Source organism: Sinohyriopsis cumingii, chromosome 11 (genome assembly GCF_028554795.1).
Source record: "Sinohyriopsis cumingii isolate HCF-2022 chromosome 11, ASM2855479v2, whole genome shotgun sequence".
Classification (NCBI taxonomy): Eukaryota; Metazoa; Mollusca; class Bivalvia; order Unionida; family Unionidae; genus Sinohyriopsis; species Sinohyriopsis cumingii.
Window position 1 is genome coordinate 74,403,224 of NC_142971.1, and position 14,724 is coordinate 74,417,947.

At 36.0% G+C, this 14,724-nt stretch overlaps 1 protein-coding gene across 1 annotated transcript in view; it reads right to left on the reverse strand.

Annotated features, from left to right (window-relative positions):
• LOC149788755 (uncharacterized) overlaps nucleotides 1–14,724 on the reverse strand; it is a 95,921-nt gene that overhangs the window by 37,810 nt on the left and 43,387 nt on the right. Inside the window, exons 7-10 of the mRNA XM_089974842.1 lie at nucleotides 9,454–9,702; nucleotides 7,906–8,027; nucleotides 4,171–4,334; nucleotides 1,409–1,536 (exon numbers count right to left, since the gene is read on the reverse strand). Coding sequence (XP_089830968.1) covers nucleotides 1,409–1,536; nucleotides 4,171–4,334; nucleotides 7,906–8,027; nucleotides 9,454–9,702 — 663 coding nt within the window. The remainder of the gene's footprint in view (nucleotides 1–1,408; nucleotides 1,537–4,170; nucleotides 4,335–7,905; nucleotides 8,028–9,453; nucleotides 9,703–14,724) is intronic.

Here is a 14,724-nt window from a genome sequence, read left to right on the forward strand (position 1 = left end):
ATGACTGAAAGCAATTATGAATGTTGCTTTTCACCAGCCACTAGAATATTTTGACAATATTATGTATCAACAGTTCTACTGATCAAGAATATTTCTGATTTCTTTAAACAATATGTGGATGATACAGTGTTAAAATACATTGGCATCCTTGGTCATTGAAAGTTACATAAGGGCATTGATCATAACAATATAGCGTACATCCAGTGAAGTGTAACAACATGGTTGTTACCAGCCTACTTGTTTGATCAATGTGTTAAACGACTAACTGAAATGCGTCATGATCAATTTTCTTACTTCAAACATAAACATTATTAGAGGAGTCAGCTTAAATACAAAGCTACCTGAACTCAGCACAATATTAAGCTTGTGTCACAGTGACCAACGTTTGTGACTAGAGTCTAATCATGCTTGTCAACGTTTGTTTGAGAATAATATTTAAGTCTCTTATCAAAATTACATGCTTCTGTAACACCTGCATCAAATACATTCTACCGTGATTGGCAAATCTATAGATTTTAAAATAACTTGCATGAAGACAAGTCACAAAATTACGAAGATGAAATACTTCTGAATAGTCATGGAGCTGAAAGTTTCTACATAGCAAACAATTACCTAACATAAAACCAAAATTACAAGTATAAAACGTGACATATTGGTTAAACGGACATTTTCTTGTTGGAAGGTTGTGGCACTGTTATATGTACACGATCATTAAGTTTCATGCTTCTAATGTGAACAGTTTATGAGATATGAAATTGAAAAACATAAACAAATAACCAATAGTCTGTGAATATAAACATCGTTAAAAGAGACTTATCTTTCTAACATGAATGTAGAACTTTCATAACACATACACTCACTGAGAGAAATGTGTTTGTATGTCAAAAAGTATGTGCACAAGTGTCATGATACTAACTACACAATTATTACGTAAATTGCGTGATTCTAGGTACGCGATCATGTACACGTGTCATGATTCAACGTAAACATGATAATAAAGGGTCATGATTCTCGGTATACAAATATGCACATAAATGCCATGATGAACGATACTAACAAGCATGTACATATGTGTCACGAATTTAGGTATACAAGTAAAACCTATATAGTCATAAGAGTGCACTGGAAACTCATTACCAAATAGTTATTGTGCAAATATCATGAAGTTTCAATTTAGGCCCCATGTAAATATGTAGGTGTTTCATAAATGTGGATACAGATATCGACACTGACACTGGGGGAATTCCATTCTTTTGCAAGCTAATGGATTTCACTTTTAATCATTTTCCCATTGGTAGCTAACGAATGTTATTCCAAACCTTTCCTCATAACTGAGTTGTGCCCATTTCCCCAACAACGATCAGAGACATCAAACTTTCTGAAATAAAATACAGTTCTAAAAACTGACCTTCAGCCCATCTCTGTCTTCAATATATATCTTTGGTTTGGCGATTACGTTCAACTGTTCCATCACAAGTAACAAGTGTTCCTTGCTCTTATAGAATTCCGGGTTGTTTTCTTTAGACCAGACAGTATCTATAATTAAAATTATTTCTGCATGATTATTCTATGTTTAATTGCAAACAAATTATTCAGAGTTGAACTAATCCTGATAGAAAATATATATGCAACATATAATAATTGTATCCAATCAAATACAGGAAATACTTTTTGTAATGCGCCACTGACCTGTAAAATAATGGACAAAATTCTGAAGACCAAACATATTATTCTTTAGGTAACTTATATAAGATTAGTCCTGGTAATCTTTATGCAACATGGAAGATATGAATCCATTTATATCAAACACTTCATTCTTTATGTAGCATATATAAAATATTTCCTAAGTAGACGATACACTTTTGTCTTTATATTGCATATCTAAGATTTATCCAGGAGAATCAACACATCTTTCTTTACGGAGAATATATAAGGTGTATCCAGGTAGATCAAATACATCATCTTACGTAGCACTTATAAGATTTTCTAAAGAAGACATTATACGAAGGCAGGTAGACTAAACACTATTTTGTGTAGCTTATATACGATCTTTACTCTTCAATTTGTTGCAGGCAAGTATGTAAGAAGATCAAAGGTAATGAACTATGATATCTAAAGTATATATACTTTCATTTGAATCCTACAAATTGATACATGTTTAATCAAAATCAGTAATTGCCTATGTCAGTATTTATTACATAACCATTTAATCTTATAGTTAATCTGGCATTTTAGTTTTGCATAGTTGATCCTACCCAGAGTTTTATACTGTTACTTTATTTATTTGCACTACCTAGCTGAATCGGCAATTATACTATTATGTACCCATTCAATTTGACATGGCTGATCTGGCATTTATATTATAGCATAAGCATTTAACGGTACAGTGTTGATTTGGTGTTTGATAAAATGAGCATGGATATTCACATTCTATGGTATATACTAGCATCTGTGACTATTTAACTAGCGAACATAATAAAATGTAGTTTTAGGTACGTTGTAAATGTTATATCACAAACACACAAACACATGTTGTGTTTTCACTTGATCTCAGAGCAATCTCAACGATTCAGATATATGTTTATTGTGTTTTGTTGTATTAGTTATTGAAATCTATCTCTGTCCTTTCACATTATACATGTTCCTTTGCAAAAGCACTTGCATACTCACTGATGTACTCATTATTTTAGACACGTATAAGAGTACTGTGAATTGCGCATTGTATAAATTCTTATGTTTAATAGTCGTCTTTGTAAATAACAAAATGGTATGAAAATACATCATTTATCGTCTTGAGTACTGACGTGTACCTCTAACCTTTTAACTCTGAAAACAATAGGCGTTTAGACGTTTAGTTCAGGAGTCCATTGTTGTTCTCCTGACACCATCTTTCTTATTTCATGTATAGTGACTAAGGCGTTCGACCTTCGACTGTTGTACTAACAAATCAGTAGGATTCCTTCCTATAACAACTGATAGCCATCCATAAAGTTTGTTAACCACAGATGGCAGACAATTAATATTGTTGCCTGGAAACTAATGTTGCTATTTAAGTCAGAGAAATAATGTACTTTGATCTTGTAATTCTGGAATCTATCAGGTTCTTTCACAATAATGTTTTCCTATTTCAGTAACAAAGGCCATAGATTCTTAATTCAATATATTTCTTCCTGTGTAACGAAGTACAAGCCATCCATGATGTTTGGTAACTGCAGAGTGTGGACCATTAAAGTCATTGTCAGGAAAACGGATTGGACGGGAGCACATCGTAACGCAATGCACTCATCTTTATGACGTGGAAACCAGATTGTGTATCAGAATATCATAACATAATGTACTCGGTCTCATTGTGCCGAATCCAGACTTGACGTCAGGACAAAATGCAATCTGACTAGTGGCAAGCATTTAAAATGCACCATATCAGTACCCTTACCTTTTATTTTATTTTCTACTAATCTGAAGTTTTTGTGCGTTTGAATGGTGAATGCTAAATCGTCATATCCTAACTTCTTTTAATAGAGTTACCAGCAGCCACGCATCAAATAATGTGTTCCCTAATCAATATTATTTGAGATTTCATATATAATCTCTAACGATTTACTAATTAAATGGTGTCACATAGACCATACAATTGTTCGACATAGTGATAAAACCTTGCTATGACTTCCACTGATGATTGAATGTGGGAATACAATTGTTAGACAAATTGATAGAAAACTTGCTAAACAAAATAAATGTGCAACATTTGATGGCCAGACACAATTTGCTAAACAAAATAAGCAGTCTCATGTGGACCATGCAATTGTCAGACATACAGCGACAGAAAACTTGATATGACTTTCACCTATGAAACTTTTGTAACGTATTTAGGATCTGACTAAGTAATGCTACAGTAACACCAAGAATACCTTTATTTAAAGCAAACAAGTTCCGGCTTAAGTAATACTACACCAAAATCAAAACTAATGGTTAATAAAGCAAACAAGCAAGTTCAAGCCTAAAGGTAAACCAAGACAAGAATACTGTTAACTATAGAAAACAAGGACCGATCTAAGTAATAACACACCAAGAACAAGAATAATGCTAAAAAAGAAAACGTGCACCATCCTAAAGTAATGCTATACCCCGGTCACGAATACCGTTAATTAGGGCAAATAACTATATACCAACCTATCAGTTCATAAGTAAGTTTTCCATTGTCTTTCAGTTCAAACCATTTGCTCCTGATACCTGGGTATTTGTCAAGAATGAACTTCTCTGCAGTAATGAGGGACGTCAGGGCATCAATTAACCACTGTGGGTCCAAAACGATTTTCTCCTTCAACCCGTCAATACTGAAAAATTTAATTTTTATTAATATACATAAACTTCATTTGAACCTTCGCTGTGCAATTTTTATAACCTGGATAACAATATTCTCAACTGGCTTGACTTCCTGTGAGCCGTGGAAACACAATTTGGCATTTATACCGGCGTAAAATTAAGCAGCCATCACTTTAGGCAGAAAGGTCCTATATTTGAGCAATACTTTATTAGCGCTTAACTGAGTCGGTGGGTAATCTGAGAAATAAACATCAATTAAATAATCAGTCATGTCAAAGTTTCATGCATTGTGTTTTAAAATGTTATCATATATAGGCCTCAAATATGCATGAAAACAAATGTCTTTTCTTATCGGTAGATGCAGCCATTTTAAAATAAACTTCATGAATAAAGTCCCATATGTAAGAATAAGTTTAAGTCATCTATATCCCTTGCTTTACAAAATTCTGCAGCTTCACGAATGTTTCTTATATAGGAAGTTTGTTTTTACAATGTTTACATTGAATTTACAGACCTGAGGTTTTGCTCTTGATTCAAAACTGTGAATAGTGCATGGATGAAAAATAAATGAAGAATTATGAACAAATAAAGGCACATATACAATACTAGTCTAACATGAGTAAAAAATCTCAGATATTTATATTGAATAATTTTGGACTTATTCCCTGGAAAATAAATGTGAATGGTGAATGGACGGATATAATGAGAAACAGATCAAAACGTAAGAAACGGCATACGTAGAAATTACACAATTGTAAATACTGTTAATTAACCGATCGAATTTATCAATCGTGCATGCAGTTAAAAAAACATATATTTTAATAAAGCAGCTTCAGCACGGTAAATTCATAATCCTACAAATAGTCTAATATATGAACCACATTTCAGACATATACCGTAACAGCTTAGTATTCGCTCAAGAGTATTAATTTCAGCATAAATTGTTTATCCAGAATACATTTCCAGTTATACTAACATTATGTAATCCCTTCTCCCCACCTACTGAATACAAATCATAAATATATTTAAACGTTTGTTTTCATTCTTTGCGTCATGTAAAAAATGCGAATATCATCTAAGAGAAGAAACCCTTTCCAATACCTTTATAATTACCTCCCACTCACTCTGCAAGTTCACCACCTGGGTTACATATATTAAACCAGTTCAAATGTACTTAAAGGATATGCAATTCTTTCCTCAACCACGCAAAAACAATGGGCAACAAAATATGTAGCCTAATGAAGCAGCCTCAGCACAGGTCGAATGAAGAATTTGTACTTGACTTGAGGCATGTCACAACCAAGAGAACAATGCGAGTCACCGGGGAAGAGTCCAGTTAAAATTGGCCACCGTGTATGACTGATGTATGTCGTGCACAAAATTCCCTCTCCCATGATATCTGAATCTGCCAGAAATCATAGAATGGAATCCCTTGAAAGAAACAGGAGCCACATCAACTCTTATCACTGAGCCAGTGGAACAAGTTGGCAAGCTTTGAGATGCAGTCCTGCATGTGGTAATATTGTCGCCTTTCCAACATTTATGAATTGAGCCAAGGAAGGAATTCTTGTTGGTATGGCCATAGAGATTGATTCCTTATGTACCATATTCTATATTACAGGTTTCAGGCATGCAGGAGGAGACAATCTGGACACGGATGGTAAACCTGTGACTGGATGATTTAACGGCGTACAATCGTTGAAATATCATTGGGGATATCAATAGCTAGATTAAGTATTAATCCCTCAAGACCACATTCCAGATCTGAACCTTACTGTGTGGATTGTTGTCAGTATCAGAAACTTTGTTTAGTTCCGAAACCCTTTCCAAATGACCGAGCATCAATCGTATTTGCCTATGTTAGGACTGAAGTGACAGCGATAGGCAGTTTATGCTACGAACCAGTCAAAAAGAAATGTATCCTTGGATGCTTCCAAGGTTGCAAATCCATGGATGAAAGACATGGATTGCAGACTTCATTTACAGTTGGCTGGTACAAAAAGGGTCCACTCTTCTGACCCCAACTGCCTCCGTTTTAAATTGAGCAATGTAACTGGTTGTCGCCTACAAAAATCATAAGACCTGTTTAACATACCGACAGTAATCTTCGGCGTAGGTTTACTAGACAACATATCATGAATGGAATTTGTGGTCATGCTCAGGAAAGGAAAGCAAACGATGGACAAATAAACAGAGAAATGAAAATGGTAAAAATAATAAATATTGAAACCAAATAAATGTAAATAAGTCACTTGAAAACCACCATCCTGACCAATGGTACCATCAACACCACTATTCAACTAAATGCATCAACATTTGAGAAGTATCACTATCCTGTCAAAGAATACTAGCATTTCACAGAAACATTGTAAATGGTTTTGGTGTGCTCCACCATTAAAATGGAATTTAAGTGGTAGACCAATGAACTACAGAAGAAATAATAAACTAAACTTCTGATTAACATAACGTTAATTACCTGGATCTCGACCTTTCCAATGATTTGGTCAGCTGTGTTTGATGTCAGCCGTGACTATGACATTGAGATCGGCATGCAAACTAAACTGACGGCAATTTATTCAATCTGAGAAAATATGTAGTCGCAGGAAGAAAATGTAAGTGATGGAACATTTTCTGATGCCACATATTTCCTCAGCCGTCTGTGAAGTGAGCCAGCAAATGTGTACAGCTTGTCAACTCTTCACGTGGAATATTTTCCGATGCCACATATTTCCTCAGCCGTCTGTGAAGTGAGCCAGCAAATGTGTACAGCTTGTCAACTCTTCACGTGGATTTTTCAAAACAACAGGACTATTTAAACCAAAGGGAGAATGTTTTTTGATACAACTAGTGGCAGCTACGATTTATCACTGGTGTGTTAGTGATATGATGTCCAATGTTTTCCTAACATTTTACAAGTAAAATGTACAAAGCACATTTACGGTTCAGAGCTTCACAAATCAATGAGATAAAACGATCAACGAAGATCAAACTTGGCTGAAGGCCCGGTCATTGGTTCATATACATGTACTTCTGATAATGTTTATTTTTGTACAAATTTTTTTTAGTGAATTTTATAAAGTTTCAGTAGCCACTCCACCATGTTGTTAAATTGTAACTCATTTGCGATCAATTCTCCAATAAGATATCGGGCTCATTACACATTATATGATGTATTTTTATGTAAAAACAAATTGTGCACTAAGAATACGCGTATTTAAAATTTCAAGAGCCATGCGAAGAAAGTGTTGCTTTGCGATTTCTTCCCTAAAAATGATGGTACGTTTTTTTAACTCATTATTTCTCGTATTTCACAAATAGTGAAAAATATAGGAAATTGAGGACCCATGCCACAATCTTGTGAGGACAAAATTCATATTATAATGGAGTGTCATAATGATAAATTAGTGGCTGTGTACAGCATACAAAACTGTAGAAAAAACATGTAAAATTGAATACATTGTGGCTTGCATTGTGATACAACTATCTCCTCAAATCATGATCAGATTATGGAAGGTTAATGTCATACATAGCTTTGGTACAACAGTTAGTGGACGGAAAGGAAAAGGAAAAGTTCTTTTTTACTTGAAGTAAAGAATTGCGCCTTTCTCATGCTGCAAATTCAGGAATAAATCCAGTTGATCTGCATCTTTAATTGGTATAGGTGATCTCGCATTGAGTTCTTCAATCAGACTTCTTGGAATGACCTGACAGATATAAATAATTAATGCCAATGATTTTATTAGAGGTAAAATCTACAAATAATTAAACTTTCAGATGGTATTTGCATCAATCATGTTCCGCCTGAGCATCATTATTGTGAATTTATTTAAATCATCCTCTTTTTGGAAGTTCATTAAAGTTTATTTTGTTTATGTAATGCACCACTTGTCACAATGTGTACTCATATGTACTCAGAACACTTAGGTACTTTTTGCAAACATTGTTTTAACTTAGAAAATATGTATAGATCATCTACGTATAATATCATAAACAGACTCAAAACTTTGACTTACTGAAATTAATACATACAAGTCATCGTCATGTTGACGGACGAAGTCTTCTCAATCCGATTTGCAGCTTTCAATCTTTTAATTTGTTTATAGAACGCAATATGATTTTAGTAAGTCATAATGATTGTGATAACATTAAAATTCCTATCATTGTGTTTAAACAGCTGGAAATAGATTCGACTAAAATAATTGCCATAACATGAATCAGGTTGAAACTTCAAGAATTAAATATTTGGGGTGGAGATTCCCCTCTCTATTTGAATGAAATTATATTAAATAGCAGATGCAATTATCTTCTTGTAACTTCCTAAAATGTGTGCAAAGACAATATATAGTGACCTTGACCTTTGCTATTCTGATTCAAAACTGAATGCCATCACGTTTAGCCCGTGTCTGCGAAGTAGAACTAATATTAATGAGTTGAAAATTATGACGTTTGAACATATGATCTCAATTCATTAAGTGATTTTGTTACCATATGTGGAACTGTTCACAATGTGAGTTTGGAGAATTTGATAACATGTTCTGATGAGATATTGGGTGGGGATCCATTTTGTCATGAAAATAAACCAGTACACCATATGTATAAATCAAACAACTGCTAATCATTTAATAGACCATGAAATGTGCGCCAGTAATATTAAAAAAACTGAACTGCGCTACATATAAACCCTCCAAAAAGGTACAGCAATACGAATATACATTGGTAAATTGCATGGTATATCATCACGAAGTCAAGTGTGCGAAGAAAAAGAACGATTCTTTAATCCGAAACGTCAATGCCCAAATTTGCCCAGCATTTATTTCAAACGTTAAATCAATTTTCAGTATGGTGCGATAAAATTTCAATCACTGCTTTTGTTGAATTGGAATATTTGCATTTTCACAGTGTAAAAGTCTGTCCAGAGTCAATGAGCGTATGATGACCTCATTATGGCATATGAAAAAGTTCACAAAGTACACATGGATCTCACTTTTTAACGACTTCTCGTTCTTGTTCGGAAATGGCAGTTTCAAGCTGCATGTCAAATAGCAGTCCGTTACCCATTTGCTGCATATATGAGGATGAATTAGAGTCAACTGAGTTAAGATTGTTCGAATAATATTTCTTTTAGCTTACCTTTTCACCAGAAGCTTTAAACTTCATGAGAGCTTCTTCCATGAGAAGAAAACTAGAGGGCACTTCCTCCCCCCAATAAGGCTGCTTTGAAGCGATTTGGAAAATCATGTCTTTCAAGATCTCTAACGTAGGATCCACCTGGGTGTTGTCAATGGGAACAAATTGCACCACATGGCTTAAGGCTGGCTTATCATTTAAAAGGCGGCAAATCTGCGGAAAATACATTTTGATGACTTCTTGACGCTTATCCTGCAACAAAAGAAGACATAAGATGGATGAGCAATAAATAGCAAGGATCATGTAAAATTGCATTAATATCCAATTCATTTCCTGAACCTTACCAAGCGATACATGTGATGGACATGAATTGAACATCAATCAAAACACGAGTAATGTTGTGTTTCTGATGTATCGTACTATTACAATAGTTGGGAAAAAATGGACAGAAAAATGGAATGGACCAAGTTGCTGGGTTTAGAGTCACCCTCTCGCATTAACATTTCCCAACTGTTTACAGAACGACAATTTAATTCTGTGCAGAAGATCTCATAAAACGAATATGCATGATCCACCACTAACATGATGAACCCATTTATGTTGTTGATTACCCGTCCTCATGAAACACCCATCTACACATTTAAATTTTCCCAAGGAAACCTCCCTTTTAATTGCGAACTAAGTTCCTTTCAGTGTATGGATAAAATAAATACTATATAGGTAATAGCTAAATATAAAAATGTAAAAATTACCGTTACAGGTATATACAGTTGGTATCAAGATCACTGTCAGTCTTCCGTTTCGATAATTTCTCATTTCATGGAATTATACTAATGATCAAAGACTGGTAGTTCCTGATTTTCAAAGTTGATCATTTTCAAGCCTGGTGTGGCTAACAGGGATACTAATTTTCAGTCAATCATTTTTTTTATCCTGATGTGGTCCACAGAAATGAAGGAAAATTAGCTGAGGGCTCTAAATTCTTCAAAAGTTCTACAACAATAATACTAGCACTCTATGGAACTCTCAATACTGAAATGACAAAAAAAGTCCTGTATAGGACAGGTTAAATGCAACAAGCATACTAGGATTCTACAAACCGGTGGCAAATATTGCAACCTTACTTTTAAGTTTAAAATACTATATTATATTTGGGACTTTAATGCAAATGTAACGAAACCTCAAGTGAAACACAGAGTGCATGTTCTCTGTGTGTAGACTTCTGAAACCTTCTTTTCTGGGTAACTTCTGGGAATATAGCACTCATAGTTCACCACATTCCGGGCATGAAGACTTTCTTGGCAATAACCCTGACAGAGCCATCCTCACATAATCACTTTCACTGCTCCATGACAGTTTCCCTTCATACTGGGGTAAAATCCCAATTGGCAGCCAAACTCACCAACCGACTTCCTCCAACGTTTTACCTCTCACAGATCAAGGATCATGGACAGTGGATGCCTTTAGTCTGCATTCATTTTCTCATCATTCTGACTTCTGCCTCAAGTTCTGCCACAGAGCTCGTGTTCCAGTGATCTTCTAGATATGTTGATTGCTAAACCAAAGGGATATTCTGTCGAAGAGGAATGCGTTTCTACTTGACATAGAAGATAAAGTATGATGGAAGAGTTGTTGGAGGAGATGATGACACATCGACTCCTTACTCTCTCGATGCACCCTTGCAGTGCTAAATGTACTACTTTTATTTCTAGGTTGTTTATGTAGAGGGAAGATTCATACGGAGCACAAAGACCCTATAAATAAGAGACTCAATAGGAATATATCGCAAAGGCGACTATATTGGAGTAAGTGTGATGCATGCATGTTGCTCCCAATCAAAAACACGTCCTTATTCAACCGCAGTTGCAAATGGTAATACAATGCTGTTCATAAAAGTAGAGAATCTACCGATTACACATTACAAGGAGGAGGAACAGGAAGACGTGTAAGAGTCCTTAGCAGAAACAAATTAACGGCGACGTTCAAAGTTCCCAATGGGATATGTACAAGGCGGATAAAGACGTTTTTGCTCGTAAAGCGTCTAAAAGAAGTAGGATTAAATCTATCCGATCCCGTGGAACTAGGCCTAGGTTCTGAGTCATTGGGAAATTCATCCCACATACACAAAAAACTTACGGTGGACGAGTTGCGATCTTTTTAGAATGGGTTAAAAGCCTAATTGAATTACTACAGACAAACAGGATAATATGACCTGATTAAAGGACTAGAAATGAACATCGCGGATCGTCCAGTTACGGAAATACTGGAGCATTGATGTTCCTCGTAACCGGCGGTAAGCCACTATTACCCCTATAACTCTGGTGAAATCTATGGGTGAGTTTGAATTTCCGAATCGTTATGAGCAGAAACTGAAAATCCTTTGATCCAACCAAATCTGAGACATTTGAGGTTATTCGGAAATATACACTTGTGCATATAAGCATCCCGAAGATCATCAGAGATAGTCCAGTCAGAATGGTGAAGAGCATTACAGCTTTGAGGAAGTGGTCTCCATTTTTTAAAGTTTCCCAGGAAGAACAGATTTTAAAGACAGAGTTCATTATAATGACAAACTTTCCACTTTTCTTGGTATTTATGAAGATACGGAAATAGAAGGTGGGTGACTGATCGTTCAAAACCCTATCAGCAAGATGATATACCTCTCATCCTTCTGTTTCAGTAGATTTAATTGGTAAGGAATGTTGGGGTGGGGGGTGGGGTCCTGGAAAGAGGTTGTTCGAAAAACGAGTTAGCACCCCTCGGTTACAATTAAAAGAACCCAACCATCGTCAGTGAAGCTCGACCAAGGTCTGTCGTTTTAAAATTACCAAGGGGAATATTTGAGAAAAGTATCTGCTGCAGCAAAGGGTTTGAGTCCGTAGGGCTGTCCCCACCGCTCCTTTGACAAAAGAAGTGAGAGCAAACACTGCCCTTCTTCGTTCAAGGTTCGTCGGGAACCTCTGATATTCTGTCTCATGGAGCCTGACGGACAAGGTCTGGTTTGAGATTGAGTATTAGACTAGGGCTGAATATGCTTGAAAACTTAGCAGAATGCAATTGAGAGCAATTTCCATTCACATGTTATCTGGAACAGAAGTAGATATGAAGGAACAATATATATGATCTTGAGAAGCCACGGTAGGAATCAAGCATCCAAAAAGGTATCGGCTTCTAGCGGAGCATCCCTAATAAGTTCTTCACTGTGTTTGAGTGAGGCGCTTGAGGAGTCCTGAGCATCATCAAAGCGAATATGCAAATGTACCACGAACAGATTCATTGTAATATATAGTGATTGCTGATACGTCTCAGCTATAGCTTCCAGCATGCATTGTAAGGTGACTGGGATTAAAGATGCCTTTCTTAGCATACTAAACAAAGCAGTTGTGAAGAGGTCAGCATGAGAAGATATCGTTACAAGTCGTCTGGCTTCTGTTCAAATGCAACAATGACTTTAGTTACAAACATGCACCCAGTCTCCACTTGAAAACCCCACCTGTGCCGACCTGCAGGAAGTTTGGGAGGTTTTGTAGGCCACTACGGCATGTCTCTCCTGGAAAATGTCCTCTAGCCTGCCGAAATGTTTCCAACTTGTGATGATGTGATGGCGGGCACTGGCCGCATCACCCCATCTACTATGAGGTCAGGGTACAAAACCCCAAGTGGCAATACAAGAAAAAAGACATTGGGATAGAGGGTTACACATTCCATAAGGATTCGCTGGTATAACAAGAAAATGGGAATACCGATTCGATTACCTAGCGTAGTCAGGTCCACCTGGTTAGACTCCCAATGCTATTCATAACAAGGGGACAGAAGATGGAAAGGGGAGAACATGGTCCGAATCCTTTTTCCGAATCGTGAACCCATAATGCAATTTTCTGAGAATACTGAATCGTCAACTGGAACATCACTCAAAATTGCGTGGTGCTGCTAGCTTCCGAGGGACAGCATGACTCATTACTTCCGAAAGGATGGAGGAGATGGATCTTAACCACAATGGTAGGTAGCACTTGGTACAATAACGGTGCATATCATTCTATGGGTGGCAGCAACATGGTATTATATCAGCAGTGCTTTTCCTCCTGAACGGAGGGCCGGCAACATCACGCTGCAAGAATTTAGGAGAAGGCTATCCTTTTATATGGAAAGCAGCATAACGTTACTAAATGAGTCTTCAGTTCATAAGGCTCATTGAAGCTTCTTGCAGATCCCCCAATATCTGCAAGAACCCCACCCCTGTAAATTCAGACTCTGACGATTAAGACCAAATGTTAGTGAATGCACAATAATGGTTTGTTTTGCAATTGGAACATTTAATGCAGTCTCGATGAATGTTCCAAAGGTCTTCTTTCTTGTGGCCATATTTTCCCTTCAGACTGTGATGGATTATATTTGCATATATATATATATATATATATATATATATATATATATATATATATATATATATATATATATAAAACCTTGGTATGACTCGGCCAGAGTTGGCAATCCGTGACCTCCCACGATCGAGGTGAACGCTCTGTCCACCTAGGCCACCCAAGCGGTCAAAAGGAATGTGAAAGACATACGATTTATAAAGGAACTATTCAACACATTGAAAATTAGTAATAATTAGTAATGATACCGTATAGCATGACAAACTAGAAGACATATATAACCTCGTTGTAGCAGGATATTATTATCCCTTCACACAAATGACATACCGGTGCCTAGATATTTTATGATAATTGAAGCGAGGACAAACAAAATATGTCTAGCCCCTACACTTTTGTACACGAAGTAACCAAAGTCCTTGAAGGAAAAATGTTACCAAGTACGGATAACGTAAAACCATAAAACATTGAAATGCAGTTAAAACCCGCTCCTGAAGGCACATTTTATCTGGCACGTCCTTAATAAAGAAGACATATCTGTGATTGTTTTGCTCAATGCCTTACAAAGTCACTAAACAAGCTGCACACGTTGATTACGTCATAATGACAATCCTAGAGGAAGATGGATTCACATTAAATGGACATTGATTCTCTCTTCATGGAATAGAAAGCTAAATAATTGCTGTTGATAACACAACTAACATTTATAATCTACAATGATCACATGTGTCTGATTGCGTCTAATCTAATCAAAAGAGTACAATTATATTCAGGTATACACAAATGTGTTCATGTCATGCCCTTAGAAAACTACATCACAAGAACACGAAAGTTCACAATATTCAAAAATATTCATAAGAAAATTTCTCAAGGCTTTCACTTTACACTTATTCGAATG